Here is a 20,893-nt window from a genome sequence, read left to right as displayed (position 1 = left end):
CAATGACCTAGATGCCAATAACATCAAGGTCTTGACCAGTTTCCATGAACGGATTGCCAATCTCTGCGAAGCAATCCCTCATGTATTTCCCCCTTGCTGATTTAAGGACACTACAACTTCTCAGTTAGTTCATGCTTTTCTAGACTACCAGAAAAAGGCACACACAGGGGAATAATAATAAAATGGCATGAAGGGGTAGGAGAGCGGGGGGGGGGGGGAGCCCAGCAGCCCTCGTGAGAGTCTTTGGGTGTAGGACAGGTTGCTAGAGACAGTGATTTGAGGAGGCAAGAAAGACTTGTGGAGGGGTTTGGAAAGACAATGGAGGGGGTTGCAGTGCAGAGAAGGTGGTTGGCAGAGCTTCAGACTGCAGAATGGCCTCAAAAGACAAGGCATAATCATTGTCATCAGCTGCTGAGAAACCAAAGAGGAAGAGAAGTTGGCTGTGCTGGACTACTTGAGGGATGGCAAATATGTGTGTGTTGTGGCATGCAGGTTCGGCTTTATGAGGAGATCTGTGGGGCTGTGGCAGCAAGTGCAAAGGTGACCAGCCAGGTGCAGGACAAGGCTTTGGTGAACACGGAGAAGGCACTGAACTTGTGGCCGGAAGACATGAACCGGAACCAGAAACCTCTATGAGCACTTCAAACCTTCCACCCACAGATGGGGACCAGCCTGCCAAGGAATTGAAAGCCAGCCCAGGTTGGCTTAATGGCTTTAAGACCCATTTCAACCTGAAGAACATCCAAACGACAAGGGTGGTTGCATCCGCAGACAGAGAAGCTGCAAAAATGTGCAATGCACCACTAATGTGGCTGCTGGATGAGAAGGCATACTTTCTAGAGCAAAATAAAAAAATTCCTTCAGTAGCACCTTAAAGACCAACTAAGTTTATATTTTGGTATGAGCTTTCGTGTGCATGCACACTTCTTCAGATACTTCTTCAGACACTTCTTCAGAAGTGTGCGTGCACACGAAAGCTCATACCAAAATATAAACTTAGTTGGTCTTTAAGGTGCTACTGAAGGAATTTTTTTATTTTGCTTCGACTCAGACCAACACGGCTACCTACCTGTTTCTAGAGCAAGTCTTCCTGAGTGGACTTACATCGCCGAAGCTGAAAAGCAAGCCCTTGGCTTCATTGCTGCAGAGGATTGAGTGACTGTGCTGCTCTCTGGCAATGTGTCTGGTCACTTAAAGCCAGGCTTGCTATACAGGTCTCAAACCACCCTGTGCCCTAAAAGGCAAGAACAAGAATCTGCTTCCTGGGTTTTGGCAATACAACATCATTTCTGGACTGGTTCCACTATATCACTCCAGAGGCATTACCTTGAGGAGAAGCACCTGCAGATTAAAGCGATGCTGCCAGTGGACAATGCTCTTGGGCATCCTGAGGGACTCCACTTTGCACACAGTAAGGGAGAGGTTGTCTCCCTCCTCGTATCCCCCAATACAACCTCCCTCATCCAGCCGCTGGATCAAGTTGTGATTTGCTGCTTCAAGGCTGCTTACATGAAGCTCACCTTCTCCTGAATGATCAATGTGATGGACGCCGATCTGGATCGTCCATTGCATCACCTTCATCAAGCAGGCAGTGGATGCAATAAAGCCTGAAACAGTGAGTGCATGCTGGTGGAACTTGTGGCTGGAATGGGTGCACGAATTCAAGGGATTTCCAAGCATTGCCACCGTGGTGGAGAACATTGTGCAGATGGCCAGGCACGTTGCTGCTGGTGGCTTTGTTGACATCATTCAGTAAGAAGTGGAAGAGCTAATGGAGACCCAACAGGTATTGACTGTTGAAGAGCTGCAAGAACTTGCCAGATCAAGCTCAGAATACAAAGTTAAGGATGAGGATGGTGAGCATGATCCAGCAAGCTAGAACCTGCATAAAATTTTCCAACTCTTCCAGGTCATAAATCATGCAAATGATCTGTTTGCACAGTTTGACCATGGAGAGCAGCCTTAAGACGATCTGTGGCATTACAGGCACTCTGAGACTGTACAAGGAAATGTTTGATGAGCAGCTGCCAATCACCATGTTCCTCACAAAGAAACCAGCAGCAGTAGATGTGCCCAGACAACCCACCTCTGGATCTGAACCACAGCCAAGCACTTCTGGCTACTGGTCAACCCCCTAGTCCTCATATCATCTGCAGCAGCATCCAGCGAGGGAGAGGAGAAAGAAGACTAAGAAGACTGAGAGCTGCATTTACCCTTCACCAGTAAGTGTAGCGATTTAAAAAAAAATCAGTTTGCTGGGAGAGAAACAAACCTTGAGGGCTGGTTTGCTACGGTAAGACAGTACAGTGGTTTGTTTCCTCTAGGCTTGGCAAAGGGTGGAGCAGGGTGGGTGCAACTTGAGCAGAATGCACCTGTGCATTGTTTCTTCACCATAAACCATAGTTCATTTCAGACTATGGCTTCCCATGATGTTTGGATGGTACAAATGCCTTGTTTATAATAACTTTTATTTGTATTTACCATGAATAATTTTAAGCCAGGAAAACTACCTGGACTAATGTATGTCAGCTTATTTGCACCTGTGTTTGTTGAAAAATGCTAGATAAATTTTAGGGTCATGGGTATTTCCAATAGCAAACAAACATGCAAACAAACAAACAAGCATTTTTATGAGATCTGATACCATACTTCTGCCCTACATAAAAACAAAGCCTAACTAAATTTCCTGACGGCTCAGAAAATACATTTTCATCATATATAGGTATTATACATCTATCGCACTTCAAATGTTCCGAATGCACTAGCAATGGTACAAATTCGGAAGCAAAACAGTTGGTATCTATATATGTGGGGGGTTTTCTGGAAAAAGAGCTGCCGGAACTTGAGGTTTTTTAATATATATTTAGGGGAAGGATTTCTCTTCTTTGCCCATTCACCCCACTGTTGGGGAAAAAAAATTATAAACTTGCCGCCTCTGCTGCGCAGCCCTGAACACAACACTACAGAGGTGCCGTAATGCAACTCAGTTCCGGTGAGTTTCGGCTGAAAAAAAAAAGCCCTGCATATAAGTATGCAAAGTTCCAATACTAGGTATGAATTCAGTTGTGTGGTAGCAACTAATACCCACCATGACAAAATGTCAGCAGTGTTATGTGCTAAATAGGTAGAGTTGAGGTCAGGGCTAGCCCAGGACATTTTGCTGCTTGAGGCAAAATGCTCTCCACCCCACAGATCTGAGCCTGCGCCACTGCACTCTCTCTGCAAATGCCACGCTGCTGCTGCACCCATTGCAACACACCTTCCCCACTGCCATGCACTGCCATAGGCCCAGCAGGTTGGTGCAGCAGTGGTGAGCGGCACAGTCCTTGGGCCCATATCTGCCGTTATCTCTGCTGCTTCTGCTTATGAAATATCTACAGTAATGGCGGCAAGGACATATGAGGTCGTCTGTGGGTGCTTAAAAGCAGGGATTTATTGTAGTATTGGTGCTCTTCCGTTGTGCAAGTTTTTTGTAGTGTCCCCACAATGTCATTGTCATCAAGCTGCATTTAATTTGGATTTGCCCTTCCCAGGAAAACGTTGGTAACGTAATAGCATGTTTCCAATTTTTCAACAACCCAACCCTGTGAGGGTATTGATATTTCAAAGAAAAATGTCCCTAAGTGACGACATACTAAAAAATATCACAAATGAAAGACATTTTCAAAAAACACAGTAAAAATTCTACATTTCAGAGCAGTGCTAGTAATAATTAGATAAAATATATAAAGTTTAAATTTAACCAACTAGCAGATGTAGAATACTGAAATACAAGAGAGACAAATAGCCCCATCCACCAAATATGCAAGCATATATTTACTGGTAGCTGCATTCTCACTTCTGTTATCTCCCCAACTTAAACTCACACTAAAATTTTATGCTGTTTCACTACAGATAATCCTTTCAATAATACTTTCGGTTGTGTAGACAAACAGCACAATTAAAAAGTGGAACAGATGGCTGAGAAAAAACAAAAACAAAACATTTTTTTTATTTAAAAAAACTGCTCAAGGAAGCCAAACCATGGATTTTTTGAGTAGAAATAGTAAGACAACTACATAAAGCAGACATTTTTGTGTTTGAGGGGCACTGGAAATGATGGGAAAATAGAAGTCACAGCAAAGTATCACAGAGCAGAGATTGAAGGATGTGATCCTACTTCCTCTTACCTATAAGTCCCACTGAAGTCAATCAAAAATCCCTTTGAAATGCATATGCAAATGTCATGATTTCAAACAACTCCTGCCTAAACTGTGACTCACAAAGGAAACAATCCAATCGGTGAGATCATATCACAGTCAACTGAAGCGATGTTAGGACTAGAGCCAGGGTATTGAATAGTCACGACTGTTGGACCCAAACTGGTGAGACTCGAGTTCAAATCTCCATTTAGCCATGAAGCTAACTTGGTGGCCTTCAGTAAGTCACCAATTTGCAAACTTACACCTTACAAGGTAAATATAGGAGAACCTCATATAAATTCCTGTGCAAAACAGGACGAGCCCAAGGAGTCACCCTTAAAGGACTGCTGAAGAATGAAGAACCAGGTACAAATGTGACAGTGGGGGGAAACTTAAATTACAGAAACCTAAATTCACTAAATCACCCAGCTGAATTTAGTGTGATTAACACAAAATCAAAATTTAATTCATTCTATGTCTGTTGCTCAGGGCCAGGAAATTTACACCCAAGTGTAGAAGTTATTGCACTAATTAGAAAGTCTTTTGAATGGCCATAGAAAATATGGTCTATAGCAGGCACGTCCAACTTCCAAGAGACTGCAATCTACTCCCAATATTAAAAAAACTGGCAGTGATCTACCCATTGGATTGACCAGGGACACCCCACAATCAACCAGTAGATCGCAATCAACCAGTTGGACATCCCTGGTCTATAGGGAATATGGTCCACGAAAATCAAGCTAATGGAATAATGGTCCAGAGTACTGCAAAGGCAAAAATTACTGAATTACAAGTATGACCTCTTAAGAGAGAATAGCTTCCCTACTTCTTTTTTAAAATAATCCATGTACACATCCAGGGCTGGCCCTAAGGCAAGGCTGGGTGGTGCAATGCGCCAGGGCGCCGCGCCGCCGCCAGGGCACCGCGCTGCAGCACCCGCAAAAGCCGTGCTGCGCGGTGTGCCCGCCAGACATCCGCGCTCGGAAATGGGGGGGGGTTTCCGGAGGGATAGTTCGCACCACGGCGCCAGATATGCTTAAGGCGGCCCTGTACACATCACACCAACTATTGCCACCACAATATCCAATCCATGACTTGCAGGAAGGTCAAAATCCACAGTTGGGCAACACCTTTACTGGACCAACAAAAATGTCACAAAATAGTAGAGTGCCCTTTCTTATGGACTAAGATGAACGTCTGTTGCTAATAATAATAATAATAATAGCAACAACAACAACAACAATAATAATAGCATGGAATCTTGACTTTCCCCTCTTTGCTGTTCCAATGAGATTAATTTCAGAAGTTTAAAATCACAACATCCTTTCACTCAAGGTTGAACTGCCCTATCCAGCACACACCAGGCTTTTCTATTTAAAAAAAAGGCATTTTTTTTCTTTAACAAGTACATACACATTTGGTATCTGCACAAACTCGGTTCCATTTTATAGTACCAGTTTGCTTATTTTTATTTTGAAATAGTTTCTTCTTGGTAGTGGCGCCCGTCCTGTGGAACGCCCTCCCATCAGATGTCCAGGAAATAAACAACTATCTGACTTTTAAGAAGACATCTGAAGATGTTCAGGGAAGTTTTTAATGACTGATGTCTTATCGGTTTATCATCATCATCATCCTCAATTCTGTTGGGAGCTACCCAGAGTGGCTGGGGAAATAAATAACGGGGTTTAAATAACAAATTATTATTATTATTATTATTATTATTATTATTATTATTATTATTATCCATGCACTATTGTTTTGCCTGTTTGACAAGACTGTAGAAAAAGTATAGGGAGTGGGAAGCTTTATTCTCTTAGAGTTATCAGTAATCCTATGGGTTTTTTTTAAAGTATGTATAAACTGGTCACAGATTATAAACCAGCAACATAGAGTGCAGAGAGTGCATATTTCCTAATAGATTCTGCATCCTTTGCATCTTCACCCAAGTAAAAAAAAAAAATCTGACAAATACAATATCTCAAACTGCTCACCACCTGAGACATCCACATAATCCAACTTTCAGTAATTGACTTTGTAGGTTAACATTCAACCAGAGTAATTACTCTGCTAAATTTCTACGTTCTTCTCTAAATACCATATACTGTACTGCTTTGATCCACATCTAGGAGTCAACCTGTGCCTCAACCTGCCTTACTATCAGACTCTGCTATGTGCTCTACCTAGACTTTATCATGGTCCATCTTGCCCCTGGCCCAAATTCCCGATGTTTGCTGTTCCTCAGCAAGCACTTAGCTTCACCCCTTAGACCTGCAAGTCAGAGACTTGAGTTTAAATTTCCAATACTACTTGGCAGGGCTTTTTTATGGGGTTACGCATACCCTTCAACATTTTGTGAATCTAAGTTTGGCCTCATTGAGGGGCAGTATTTCAATATGAGTAGGAAAATGACAGTACCCCTAAACATTTTTTTAAAGGGGGGGAAGCACTACTACTGGAACTTCTTATATTTCCTTTCTGACTGGACTACTCAAGCAGTTGCTCTGGCATTTGATTCCCTCATTACTTTTTTTTTATCCTGTATTTTATTCTGTGAACCGCCCTGAGATCTTATGATGAACACTGGTATATACAGGAAATCTAAATAATATTAATATTAACAACAACAACACCTTCCTGATTTGACACTAGGCCCAGTTTCCCACATAAACAAGCCATCCTTGCCCAGCCCAAATCCTGATTAAAAACCTCTGGTAGATGCACCTCTCTTGACAAGTTACTTGGCACTTTCCATTAATGATCTGAACAATTGATATGTTAAAAATCGATTGGGTTTTTTGGTGTGTTTTTTAGAAAACATGAAAGCCAGTTATCCACAGTGTTTTGAATTACTGTGAAAGGGGGAAAGCGACTGCTTAATTCAGTTGGGGGGTGGGGAAGAGGAATTCTGAGCATGTATCCTCTTTTCCCCCCAACAACAACCAAAATTCCTTTGAGCTTTTCCTTTTTCTTCTTCTTCTTTAGGTACAAAGGTTGCAGACGCATGCGCAGCTTCTGGATTAACGCAATAGACCATTACAGATTTAAGAGCCGTTACGGTATATCAAGTGAGTAAACAAAAAAAACCCACTAAGGCAGATTTATACAATGACCACAGTGGCACCCTAGGAGCCGTTACGGTCCATCAGGTCAAAAATCCACTTTTTAAAGAGCACCTAAATATGTGTGTAACCAAAAGGCCTCAGGTCTCCAGAGTAACAAGCACACAGATTTTCAAAAACAAGAATAGAGAGGAGTTATGGGATGGTGGCGGTTTGCGGGGAGAAAGTAAGGTAAATCACCCACAATTTAAATGCCTTAAAAGTATGTTTCTGGTTCAAATAGGTGCAGAGTGAAACAAATTTAAAATATGGGTTTTAAATAAACTTCTGGCCTCCTGTGTACAATTTTGCAAATACATTTCTGCCATCAATACAGTGAAAGCAAAGTTGTTTAAAACTGCAACGTAAGTCACATATTTAAATATAATGGAGGTCATACCAATAAAACTCCAAATTTGAATACCAGGCTTCGTTGCAACTAAACTCCATATTTCACTACTCTAGCTACAAGAGAAGTCAGGTCTACATGGTTAACTTTCCCTCTCATTGCTTTTGTTGCATCGCCTCACAAACCAGAGAATAACACTCCTATAAACATCTAACTTAAAAGGCCAAGTGCAATGTTCCAAGTGAAACCCACCGTGAATCATTCTCCTACTTACTGTTTATTCTGGGCCTTCCCCTTTTTAACGCAGTATTTATTCCAACGGAAAACTGCAGAAGAACTTCATCTCTCCATATAACCTGAGATAACAGCAATGTTGAAAGAATGGCCTGGCTTGTCAGAGATAATCCTAGGGCTGTCCGCAGCCTACTCTTTTTTTTTTTTTAAACCACACATGAGCCCAAAAGGACTAATAAATGCTAACTCTCAGCATGGCACATCAAGAACTTTAAGCCCCTAACACCGACTAAGAAGAAAGTCTCCCAAATTTACCAAAATTATCTGCAACACAATGGAGAAGAGAAGGAATTAATCAAAGTCTCTCTCTTAATGCAATGCTTGATTGAACTATCCCAATCCCTTTTCAAATGGGATAACCAAGTGGCAAGTGACCTCGACGAAACATCCCAGAGAGGTACACAAGTACCACTTGTTCAATTTTTTTCCTTTTATGACCTCATTAGGAAGGATTTTGAAGATTGCTGCTGAATATTAGAACAAAGTGTCTCAACACTACCTCTCTAGGATTCTTACGTCTCTTGTGTATGTGTTTTTTTTTCGTTTTGTTTTGTTTTCCTCTAGCGGTGGCTTTTTGAATGGAATGTTTGGGGAAGCACACACACACACACTTCTGGAGAAATAATCTACCATGCAAAAACAAATCCCTCAAAGTTACATTTCTTTCCCTAAATGGAGAGCCTTTTAAAGAGGCTAGGGTTTTTGCCAAAACCAACTCATGAGTCCATCTTTCTCTCCATCTCCCTTCCTGTTAATAGTCCCCATTAATTAGAGCTGGCTGCAGGTTTTCACTTCCTTATCAGGAATGATGCAGAGGCTGCCAAATCAGCTAGTGTGAAAATATTCCATTGCCAGTAATGTGGTTTCCCCCCTCCCCTTCCCCTCTCCCTAAGTGTTTGTTGATTCCATGCTTGGATTTAATTTGGAGGATTGTATTTTATAACCAGAAACAAACAAACAGATTTATAACCAAAGATGGAAAGGCAAACAGCAAAAGAAAAAAAGAAAAAGAAAAGGCGAGCTAAGCACTGCAACTAAGCCCACCACTTTTATTGACTTCTTAAAAACCAAATAACCTGGCATATTAGTGTGTGCATTCTGCAACAGACATTCAGCTCCATTGTACTACTTAGAAGGGAATAAAAGGAAACCCTACTGTTTGAAATCCAGCGGAACATCCCCACAACAGAGCACAACTGTTCCCTCATGCATGAATGGGAAGGAGATGAAAGAAAAGATGGACTTCTGAGGTGCAGCAAAAAACAAAGGCAACAAAAGTGCTGATCATGAGGGAATGACACAACTCATTGCCACAAAAAGGATGAGAGAAAAGAGCTCAAACAATAGTGTAGACAGCTAAGTGACATGTAGAAGAATTGAAAAATCTACAGAAGTGCCTTTTCTCTCCACACTTGAGGAGAAACAATTAAATGTTGGTACATCTGTCATAAAAAGGATAATTGAAACCTGTTACCGTCATTATGGACAGCAACTTAACTACCAAAACTGTAACTGTCCAATTAAATGTTGCCCCCTCTGTTATCTAAACCACTTGCTAAAATGAAAAGCTTTGATTCCTCTGATAATTTGCCATGTCTGAATCTGTTATAAATTATATACTTGAACAGGCACATTCTAGAAGGTACATATACACACACAGAGAGAGAGACTGGATAGAAGGACAGGCAAGGAACAAAACAGCCAAGCTCCAAGCACACAAGTTGCTTCTCTGCCAAATAGTTAAGGTTTTCAACAGAGAGCTCAAGAACAGGATAATCACCCCAAAAACTCATTAGACTTTGTTTACCCCTCCAGATGTCCACCAGCCTGCGAAAACAATGATGCTCTAAACTCATCTACTGACTGTTGCTACTTGCTTGAGAACATGCAGCGGCCAACTAAACTGAAGAGCAGTTATTGACCCTGTCAGGATACCTGATTAATGGATAAACGCTGTAATTGATTAGCGGAGAAGTGTGAATTAAAATGGAGAGTACAGCATCCATAATGAATCTCTGACAAAAGAGAGCTGACATAAAATGTAAAACGATTGCCTGCAGCTATATCTCATCAAAGACACACTTTTTCTTAAAAACAGAAGAAGGAGGGGGGAAATTTAGCCCAGGGTCCTATCCTCTGCTGTTCTTTAGTCTTTTCTCTTGGTAATGATGCTGCGTGTTAAACCACCAGCAAAATGTTATGGGAACGACTCATCAATCCACCTTCATACTTCAAGCTATGTGAGGCAGTTAAATGACTCCATTATCCTCACTTTTTATCCCTTCAAAGATACCCCAGACTTCCTTCATTTGTTCACCCTGAATTCCCTGCTATATTATGTTGGCTGAGAACCTTAAATTCTGCATGCACCCAAGCACCCTGCTCTACAGGTTGTTGCAGCCACTGCTCATAGCTGCCAAGTTTTCCCTTTTCTCGCGAGGAAGCCTATTCAGCATAAGGGAAAATCCCTTAAAATAAGGGATAACTTGGCAGCTATGCCACTGCTGTAGGGAACAGGCCTGCCCAACTTTTGTGACACACTGAGCCAAAAGCAAGTCAGCAGCAATATATATGTGCACATGGCCCGCCTGGAACCCAACAGTTCCCTGATTTTGCAACTGCGGTTGGACCTTGGACCGAGGTTATCCAGGTTTAAATCCCCACTCAACCACTAAGGAGGCTGGGCGACATTGGCCGCTCCCAAGCTACTCTCTAGACACCTAATCTGTTGTGAAAATAAGATTTGGCCTAAGGAGACAAGGTGATGACCTGGGCTCCTTAACAAACAAAATAAACAAATAAAGCAAATAAAACGAATGAAAGTGGGTTGTTAAGCAGCTAGCAAGGAGCATGTGTTTAGATTACTCACTCTTCAATGCATTTCATAAATGTATACCCCACCTTTTGAGCAGCTTCCTCCACAAAGCACCCTACACTCTCCAATAAAAAACAACCCCACCCAATGACAAAATGTAAAAGTACATACCGTATTTTTCCGTCGATAAGACGCCCCCTATTTTGGGGGACTCAGATTTAAGAAAATGGGGGGAAATGGCCCAGAGTATATGATGCCCCCTAATTTTTGACATTATTTTAAAGGGAGAAAACCTAGACATACACGGAAAAATACGGTAATACAGTACAACCAAAACAATAAACCAGCATAAAAAGTGAAGTACAGATAAAGAATTTAAAAATGTAATACAGATCATAAACAACATTTAAAACATATACAAACAAGCAAGAAGTAAAACTGCAGAAGAAGTAAAGTTTCAGAAATATCCTGGGATCGTTTGGAAAAGTTTAAGAGAAAATTAAGTTTTCGACGGAAATAAAAAATTGTAACAATAAGCAAACATTGTAACTCTAAGCAAGAAATTCTGCTGGTGTTTTTTTAGCTCAGCTCTTAAGAATTACCAGCTGTGACCCAAGATAAAAATAGAACGTGTGTGTTGTTGAGGAAATCCCACTGAATTCAATAGGAACTCGATTCTAGGTTGACATGTAAAGGACTGTGCTGTCGACCAATCATATTCAGGAAGAAATATGTGAGCAGGATACATAGCTGCCAAGTATCCCGTATCTGCCGGGAAAACCCCTTTTTTCTTACCGTTTCCCGGCGGTCTCCCGTTTAGCGGAAAATCCCGGTATTGTCCCTTAAATCGGGACACTTGGCAGCTATGAATGGAGGAGAATTACCCGGCCATTTTTCTGGTGCCGCTTGCCCTTCTATGGGCACCAGAAAATGGCGGCGCCGGAAGTCACTTCCGCGCATGACCGGAAGTTGCGTGACGCGACTTCCGGTGGCGCTTTGCCCTTCTATGGGCATCAGAAAATGGCGCCGGCGGCGCCGGAAGTCGCTTTTACGTGTTTCTGGTCATGCGCGGAAGCGACTTCTGGCGCCGGCGCCGCCATTTTCTGATGCCCATAGAAGGGCGAAGCGCCACCGGAAGTTGCGTCACGCAACTTCCGGTCATGCGCGCACTGCCGATCCCGGATCTTTACGACCCGGACTTGGCAGCTATGGCAGGATATGATCAGTGGTGGCTGCTGCCCACTGGAACTGCTACGGTAGGGCAGAAGCAGGGAGACCAACAGTAAAGGGAGTCAGAGACAATGACAGGCAGAACCCAAAAATTCTAGTTTTCTTCCCATCATTCTCTCTGCTAAGTTGAAGAGACAACATGGAGACTAAGGAGGATGACACTGACAGCTAGGTGGCGTGCACAGAGCCATTCGTTTATAAAATGCATAGCACCTTATTAAAAAATTGCTTGGAGGCGTGTTTTGTTTTGTACATAAATTTTGTTAATAAAATATTTAAGCCCAACATTTGTGTCAAAGGATGCGATAATTTTTGGCTATTCACCTTGATTGTAACATACTGGCATAAGAACTCTGTAACATCTTGCGTTCCGGTTGCAGTAGGGGTGAAACAGTCCAAAAGCACAACCTGTTAAGGAAGATGATCAAGGAGGTGACATTTCCTGTGGTTCTTCAAGCCGTTCAGCTAAAGAACGAACTTCACCTTCCCTAACCATGTCTGAAAGGACAGAAAAGGTAACTGGCACTAAGCACATTTCAGAAGCTCATATGTGGGGGTATTCAATGCAAGAGAATAGTTTTATTAACTTGCTTTTAGCGGTTATAATTTTGCGAAACATAGAACCATGCATACAGTATTACTGTATGGAACATGCTTAACACACTTCATTAAGGTTATCAAATATTTAAAACCATGTGTATTCAGATCTACCCTACAAATGCATACATCTTTTAACCATTCTAATCTGCAACAAGATGTCCATTGCAATAAATGCTTTTAATTCTCAGTATGAAATATTGTCAGGTCCGCTTGAGACAGTAGTTAAAATTAACAAAAAGCACTGTAAGTGCAAGTTTAAAACAACAACATCAACAATAATAACGGACAACAACAATCATTCCTTTTATATGCTGACAGGCCTTTGTAGATTGGTTTTTGTTTTTGTTTTAATAACCAGTCACTTTAATTATTATCTCTCTTATTTTAATAGTTTTTTATGTTTTAATGTTGTACACTGCCCTGGTATGATATGGTGGAAGAGAAATACTTTTATAAACAAAGTAATATACAAGATAGGATAAACAGTTGCACAATGTTTTCAAATGTCACTGTAAATAAAATACAGTGAAATGTAGTAGTTTAATAAGATAATTTTCTGTATTTAGCTTACCTAAAGGTTTTAGCAAATGAATACTTTAGCAAAAGGTTTCACATCAGTTTGTATGATTATTAAATATGTAACGGCTACATGGCAATGTGTATCCAAAAAACCCCACAATTTCTGGCACAACCATTCAGTTTAAATCTATACACAGGAAAACCAGGGCAACCATCTTGTGGCAATGCAGATATGCTATTTGCTAGTTGCCATGATACGAAGAACCTGCATGGCACAAATGACAAAGGAATGCCTGCAGACCTATAGAATTACAGACATGTAGTGTCTGCATTTGAAGTGCCATTGTACAATCCACCACAAGATTCAATGCTATCCAATGATATAACCAATTTCTGACCCTTTTCAGCTGAGCCCCATTTTTTTACATGATGGCATGTTTCACTAATGATATGCAGATCAATTTGTGTGTAAGAAAACCAGCAATACTAAAACTTAACAAGAGCAGCAGCGACGCATTTATATATAGGCTTGGATCCAAAGCTTTCCAGTAACTTCCACCCATTCAAGGTGCTCCAAGATTTCCACTGACTTTCCTCTACCTGAGAATAGACACTTTGAAATTAAAGGACTTAAGTCCATTTGTTTCAGTGGGTTTGCCAGGTAACACTGGATTCAATTCACTTAGCTTGTAAAAGGCGAAATATTTATACGATCTGAAGAGAAACCAGAGTTTCTTAGCTTGACAAAGTGAGAAGTCATAAGCGAGGAAGTGCCAAGAAAAAAGTATGAGTTGAATCAAAGGTAAAAAGACAAAGCTGCAAGTCAGGTCATCCAATATTTTGGAAAGTAAAGGAAGTAGGAAACTAGGATGACAGGAAAACCAGAGGGATTTAGAGAAGGGTTTGGAAAAGGGGTACAATCCTTAGAGCTTCAAATCTAAACATAGCTGATGTGGATGGAACTGTTCTTGTGCTAAACATGTTTCCCCCCTCCACATAACCCTACTTTTGCTCTTCCTCTCTTATTCTCTTCACACTTTCCAGAAAAATGGAATAATACATTATAAAATAAAACCATACATGTGGTATAAAGTATGACTTCTGTATAGTATAAAGCAGGGAAGTGAAGGAATCCCAAAAGCAGCTGCTTAAAATTAAATCATCATGTTTTAAAAAAATTGTGTTAATTTCTCAAAGTTTCAATGGATTCAAGAAAAGGCCTGTTTAAACTATTCTGTATTATTTTTCGCTGCTGACTGAGAGTTCAGCATGATCAGCAGAATAATTTTAAAGAATATTCTCTCTTAGCCATTGTTACAGATAGAAGCAGGAATTAAGCACAGTCTTTTTGGCAGCTGAACTTGGATCAAAAAGACATTCATAACTCCTGCAGGGTTTTGCTTTCTTGGGTCAAGGCAACTTTCACAAGGGTTCTTTCTACCCTTTACCTTTCTTCATAGCCGATTATATCCCTGGTTAAAATCCAGACATTTACTGCCAGACAAGAACAAATTACTTTGACCAGGGACACTCCTGAAGGTAAAATTCTTCAGCAGCAGGTGGGTCTGACCCACAACCTTTGCCTGAGCTCTCTGGTTCATTAACTTGTAATTTCTCATACCAAAAGTGAAATATTTTCCCTCTGACTTGCAGACTGATGTATTTATTCAGATTGGGAACAGTGTACCAGAAGAGGGATAGCCAATATGGTGTCCTTCAGATGTCAGATTCCCAACTCCTATCGGCCCCAGCAAGCATGGCCCAAGGTCAGGGAAGGTGGGAGTTGTCTAGCAAAAACTGCAGGGTACCACACTGGCTATCCCTGTCTCACTGGTACATGTTTTCCTGGTGTCTAAAATACAAGTGGGTTGCCATATGTCCGGAATTTCCTGGAGATATCTGGAATACTGCAGTCAGAAGTAGTGTCCGAGCGGAAATCACTAAAATGTCTGGGGAAATCGTAATTTTGGCCAAAACGAAATACAAGGAAACGGCGGTGGCTAACTCAACCTGACATGACTAAATGATGCTCCTGACTCTCAGGCTAAGGCCCCCAGAAGGAAGCTTCTCAGTCCTTAAGAATTTCATGATCTAGTCTAATGTCGTGACTCACCTCAAGAAGCAAAGAATCCACAGACATTGGTAAAAATTGGTAGAGAAGGTAGCAAGTCTACCCAACCTCATAAAATGTAAAGGACAGTTAAATCCACTCATAGGGGACTATGGGGTTGTGGTGCTCATCATGCTTTTCAGGCCAAGGGAGCCGGCGTTTGTCCGCAGACAGCTTTCCGGGTCATGTGCCCAGCATGACTAAGCCACATCTGGCACAACAGAACACTGTGACGGAAGCCAGAGTGCAAGGAAGCACCATTTACCTTCCCTCCAGAGCCGTACCTATTTATCTACTTGCATTGGTGTGCCTTCGAACTGCTAGGTTGGCAGGAGCTGGGACAGAGCAATGGAAGCTCACTCCATCGCGGGGATTCAAACCACCAACCTTCCAATCAGCAAGCCCAAGAGGCTCAGTGGTTTAGACCACAGCACCACCCACTCCCTCCCCAGCCACATAACATCCCCATTTCCATTTTGCACTGGGGTGTGTGTGTGTGTGTCTCTTTCTCCTTCCTTCATCCCAATGGACCCTGTGAGAGTCTACTGGAATTTGCATTTGAATTCCAAAGAACTAGTGTTAAAGGAACAAAGGAAGCATGGATTTATCCAGTCACCCAACAGTGAAGGAATTCAACAGGCAATTTAGTCGAACTTTCTAGTGTAGTGTCAGAGCAATGATTCCCTAATGGTGGGTCATGGGTGCTGAGCCAGGTTTTTTGGCAATGTGTGATGTATGAAGCTACTTATTGCAAATCGTATGAGACTCAGCTCAACAGGTAGCTGAAAAAGAAGTTCAACTTGATAAGAGGCCTCAAACATTGTAGGTTACATAACCTCCACGTTTCTCCAGTGAAAACAGGGATGTCCTATTCCACCACCACCACCATCATCATTTTTATCTGTTTATACCCCACCCATCTGACTGCGTTGCCCCAGCCACTCTGGACGGCTTCCAGTATATATAAAGCCATAATAAAATATTAACAAACTTCCCTATGCATGGCTGCCTTCAGGTATCTTCTAAAGGTTGTATAGTTATTACTTATCTCATTGGCTCTGGGGTCACATAGCTCCATACCCTCCAACATTTCTCCAATGAAAACAGGGACATCCTAAGGAAAAACAGGATATTCTGGGATCAGATCAGAAACCAGGACGGCTTGGGATTGTCCCTGGAAAATAAGGACACTTGGAGGGTCTGAGGTTAGACAGGGCACTGACTTTGGTGAAGGCACATCCTATGTCTATTGAGCAGAAATAGGAAAGCATGTTGAAGATGCTTGTTAATAGGGTGACCAGGTGCAAAAGAAGGCATTATTCCTTTACAGCTATGCAAAATTATTATTATTTGAATTTTTATACTGCCCTATATCCGGGGGTCTCAGGGCGGTTCACAAAACAGACTATTTCATGGTCAAACCTGGGCATATGTGATTGGCCCTCCCAATTTTTCTTTTAATTTAAATGCAATCATGGGACAATCATGGTTTTGACCGGAGGACAGGTGAATTAACCCTTTCCCCCTCCGTTCACAGTACACTTGTATGGTATCTCCCTACATTAGTGTATTAGTAGCTTCAGGGTGGGAGGTGCAGTTTTGATTGGGAAAACGGGATAACCACACCCTCCCACAGCACCATTGCTTCAGTGAAAAGCAGAGCTTCCACCGCTGCTTTTCAGTTCAACCCACAAAAAACATGCACCAAATAATTTTGGGATGTTCTGCTCATGGATCCCCAAGGATCTAATGGGGCTTATCGGATGTGCTGCTTATTCCGAAAGGCTGGGGAAAGCTGCTGTACTCGCTGCCATCCCTTCTTCTGCACAATGGGATGGAAGGAATCAAGTAGAGGTTGAACAGTCATCAGTTGGGGATGCCAAGTTCTAGATTTCCTTCATCAAACGGATTTGGATAATGCTGCACCAAGTCAATAATTTTATGACTGTCACAAGAGCTCTGTCTTCCTTTGTACCCAGTCACCCCACCTATGTGACTCCCAGCCACTGCCTCCCACTTTCCAGTTGAAGAATGGCACATAAATTGATAAAATGCCTTGTTTTAATTTTTACGATGCACTTTAAAAAAACCTAGATCCTAGGGTTTGCCTCAACTGGTGATAAATCTAATCTTCCTAGCATGGAAATATTATACCCAGACTTTTGTTATCTGCTTTCTCTTCTCCCTGTTCCTAAACTGAACACCATTGGCTTGAGAACGAAAACTTCCTCCAATATACACACATAAGGAATCAATTAGCTTGCCAAAACATGGCAGAACCACATTTGATTTCTTTTCTTCCAGATAAGTAGAAAGCTTTAATGACAGTCACATATAAGGAATAATAAAATGTATTTATAGCATTCCATGGCCCCTTGACATAATTGTTGTATAGAGCAGCATGTAATGTGGTCATGCGAAGGATTGGTTTCATTTTTTGTGGGGGTTTTGTGGGTTACAATATCCATGTCTTTGAATCATAACATGTAATCTGATCAATGATCTGATATACATTCCCAAAACCAGAAGGGTAGAAAAAACTGCTTGCCTTTGGTTATATATATACATTTTTTAAAAAATTAAACAAACCTTTCAGCAGTTTCACTTGTTTCAATTTTTTTAAAAAAGGTTAGAAGCTATCACAACAATTTATTATAATTAAGTGATTACTAGTTATTTCTTATTTTTAGTTTGAATGCTATCAAAAACTACATCTCATACCTCAAATTCTTCTTTTATTAACTTGGAAGCAAGCTGCACTTGCGGTTCTGATAATGTAACATCCAGTAAACACGCTTAGGATTGAAATCCTCTATATCTAATCTTGCATCCGTTATCTTGTTCTGCAGCATGATATATAACTCCCCCCCCCCCAAGGAAAAACCCACCCTTGGCTATTTAAAATGCATCCCTGCCAATTTCCTCACTTTTCCCAAGATAAGCAGAGTTTAAGACATAACAAGATGGGTCAGTCTCGGTTGCTTTGGAGTATTTGGAGTCTGCCAAGCCATAGGCAAGTGCTATCTTATTCCCAAGTGTTACCTATGCAGATGTTTCAAAGTGACCTGCTTTGCTCCAGCAATTATGTAGCACAACTGTGCAGTCTGGATACAGCTTCCAGATGGGCATGTCGAGATCCCTTTCTGCTATTAAATATGAACCATTTCTGATTATCAGCCAACACCATTGTGAAAGATGTTGTGAAATCTGCAAGGGAGGAAAACCTGGCGGAAGACATCTTCCAAATGCAAGCAAAGTCAATAAAACCTGAGTTCCATAAACATTTCTGCAAAATCAGTCAACATAGCAATCATATTATATTTTGATAGGTTTGAATTATTTATTTTATTTATTAAATTTGTATAGAACCCTTCCTCCAAAGATCACAGGGTGGTTCACAACATTAAAGTTCAAAATGCAAAAACAAACCCCAAGTTTGAGATTTATAATTCTATTTTTAAAAAGCTTTAGATTCCATGTATATATTTTCACGATAGATAACACGCATAAATCTTCATGGTAACCTTTGAAACCAGACATGAGGAACTTGTGGTCCTCCAGATGTTGGGACTCCCAACACCTATCAGCCCCGGTTAGTGAGCCAGTCATCAGAGATAATGATGGGTGTTGTAGTCCAAATTTTGCAGGGTCACAGATTCCTCGTACTTGCTATAATCAGATGATTCATCTCTAACTGGACTCAAAACTGGGAAGCTCTGTTGACATAATGGATGAAGATGGAAGCTAAGATGGGGGTTTCTGATAAGATGATCTTAAAACCAATAAAAAAATAAATACTCAAATTGAACAGCATGGAATTTTGCTTTCATGAACAATTTTTTCTGCTTTAGTAATTTATTTTGGAAAATGTCTGAGCACTTCAAGACTAAATAAGTGAAGTTGATAGGTGCATGGTGTATGGAAAAAAAGAATATAATGATGTCAGTGTCCCCTTATTCCTATGCTAGGAATTGGGGCGGTTGCTTTATCACTCATTCACCCCACTAAGATGCATTTTCCCCATAAATACAGATTTGCACATAAAGACCCCAATTCCGGTAAAGTTAGTTTCATTATGTCCCCTTTAAATGAAGAGGAAACCAGCAGGTTCCTTTACAGAAGCTGATGGAGAAGCTTCTCAACTGGTACTGTAGTTGAAAACTATTCAAATTTCTTTCATATATTACAATTGGAACTTGTTTAAAAAAAAGTTCCAGTATGGAGAACACCATGATTTGGATTGGATCCCAGTTGCTTTTGTTCATTCCCATCCTCCTCTGTTTCTTGTCCCCCCCCACACACACACACAAAAATTCCGAGCCCACTAAACATGCTGGGGGTTGTTTGTTTGTTTTTTGAAATTTTCCTCTGAAATATTTCCTTTACTTCTGGAAACCTCAAAAGTTCCCCAAGCCTCCTGATATCCTTGTGCATGGCATTTTGACAACAATACAGGTGAAACTCGGAAAATTAGAATATTGTCAAAAAGTGCATTTATTTCAGTTATGCAACTTAAAAGGTGAAACCAATATATGAGATAGATGCATGACATGCAAAGCAAGATATGTCAAGCCTTTATTTGTTCTAATTGTAATTATTTGACATTAGGCGGGTCAATTATAAATTGAATGTAATTAATGAAATGTAATAGCAATGTTTATTTTTGTTTATTTTTGTATTATTGTAACTGTTTTATTATTGTGGAATTTCCAAAAGAAAGCATTTGTAAAAATTAAAAGAAAAAGAAAAAATAATAAGTTGCATTACTGAAATAACAGCACTTTTCGACGATATTCTAATTTTCCGAGTTTCACCTGTAGGACTGTCATTCGCAGTAGGAAAATCAGATACAGGAGAAGTGATAGAAGAATTTAGGCTAGGTTGCCATATTGTCTCACCCCATTCTATTACTGAATTTTTTCATGTATAAGACAATATTCCCCCCCCCAATATTTTTTAAGTTTAAAATTGGGGGTCGACTTATACAGTGGTACCTGCGGTTACAAACGGGATCTGTTCCGAAGGCCCAGCTTTATCCCGAAGAGTTCGTAACCGGAGGACTGCTTCTGCGCATGTGCGAGCGGCAAACCCACTTCTGGATTTGCCATGTTTGCAACCCAAAGATTACGTTACCTGAAGGTAACGTAACCTGAGGGTCCACTGTACACGGAATGTTGCAATTAAATATATAAATAAATACATGCCAGCATCCATATTCCTTACCCCCAGCCTCCCCTCACTATTGGCCTCATGGCAAACCCTGGTCTGGTACTCCCCCCCCCAGCAGCCCCCACTCCAGACACCTGGTTCCCTCAGCCACCCCCTAGCTACCCAGACCCCCATTCCCCAAGTGCACTCACTCAGGCAGCTCTGGAAGTCACAGTTCCTTGCAGCAGTGGAGGAATCCGCTCTAGCGCCTGGGGCCCTCTGGAGTCTGCCTCCCTCCTCCCACTCAGTCTCCGTACAGCTGGGGGGTAGGGAGGCAGCAGGCGGACTGTTTGGGCCCAAGGGGCAGAGTGCAGTTCGCTCCCCTGGATGTTTGAGAGTGGAGCAGAAAAAATGCAATTTTGATTTCGGCCAATTTTGATTTTGGCTCAGCTGCCCGGCTCCGCCCCAGTGCTGCCGCTGCTCCAGTTCTTATACTGCACGTTATAATAATGTTGACTAGCCCCCCAAAATAAAAAAAATACCTACTGT

General features: G+C 41.3%; 1 protein-coding gene across 3 annotated transcripts in view; it reads right to left on the bottom strand.

Moving 5' to 3' along the window:
* The window catches only part of CLYBL (citramalyl-CoA lyase), a 193,085-nt gene that overhangs the window by 90,300 nt on the left and 81,892 nt on the right, over nucleotides 1-20,893 (bottom strand). Inside the window, exon 1 of one of the 3 annotated variants that reach the window (XM_088667548.1) lies at nucleotides 12,292-12,465. The exons of the other annotated variants lie outside the window; for them this stretch is intronic. Coding sequence (XP_088523674.1) covers nucleotides 12,292-12,329 — 38 coding nt within the window. The 5' untranslated portion in view covers nucleotides 12,330-12,465. Of the gene's footprint in view, nucleotides 1-12,291; nucleotides 12,466-20,893 lie in introns of those variants that run through there. 3 annotated transcript variants of the gene reach the window in all.

Source organism: Zootoca vivipara, chromosome 4 (genome assembly GCF_965207765.1).
Source record: "Zootoca vivipara chromosome 4, rZooViv2.hap1.1, whole genome shotgun sequence".
Classification (NCBI taxonomy): domain Eukaryota; kingdom Metazoa; phylum Chordata; class Lepidosauria; order Squamata; family Lacertidae; genus Zootoca; species Zootoca vivipara.
The sequence above is the reverse complement of the archived record's forward strand: the minus strand, read 5'-3'. Positions and strand labels throughout refer to the sequence as shown.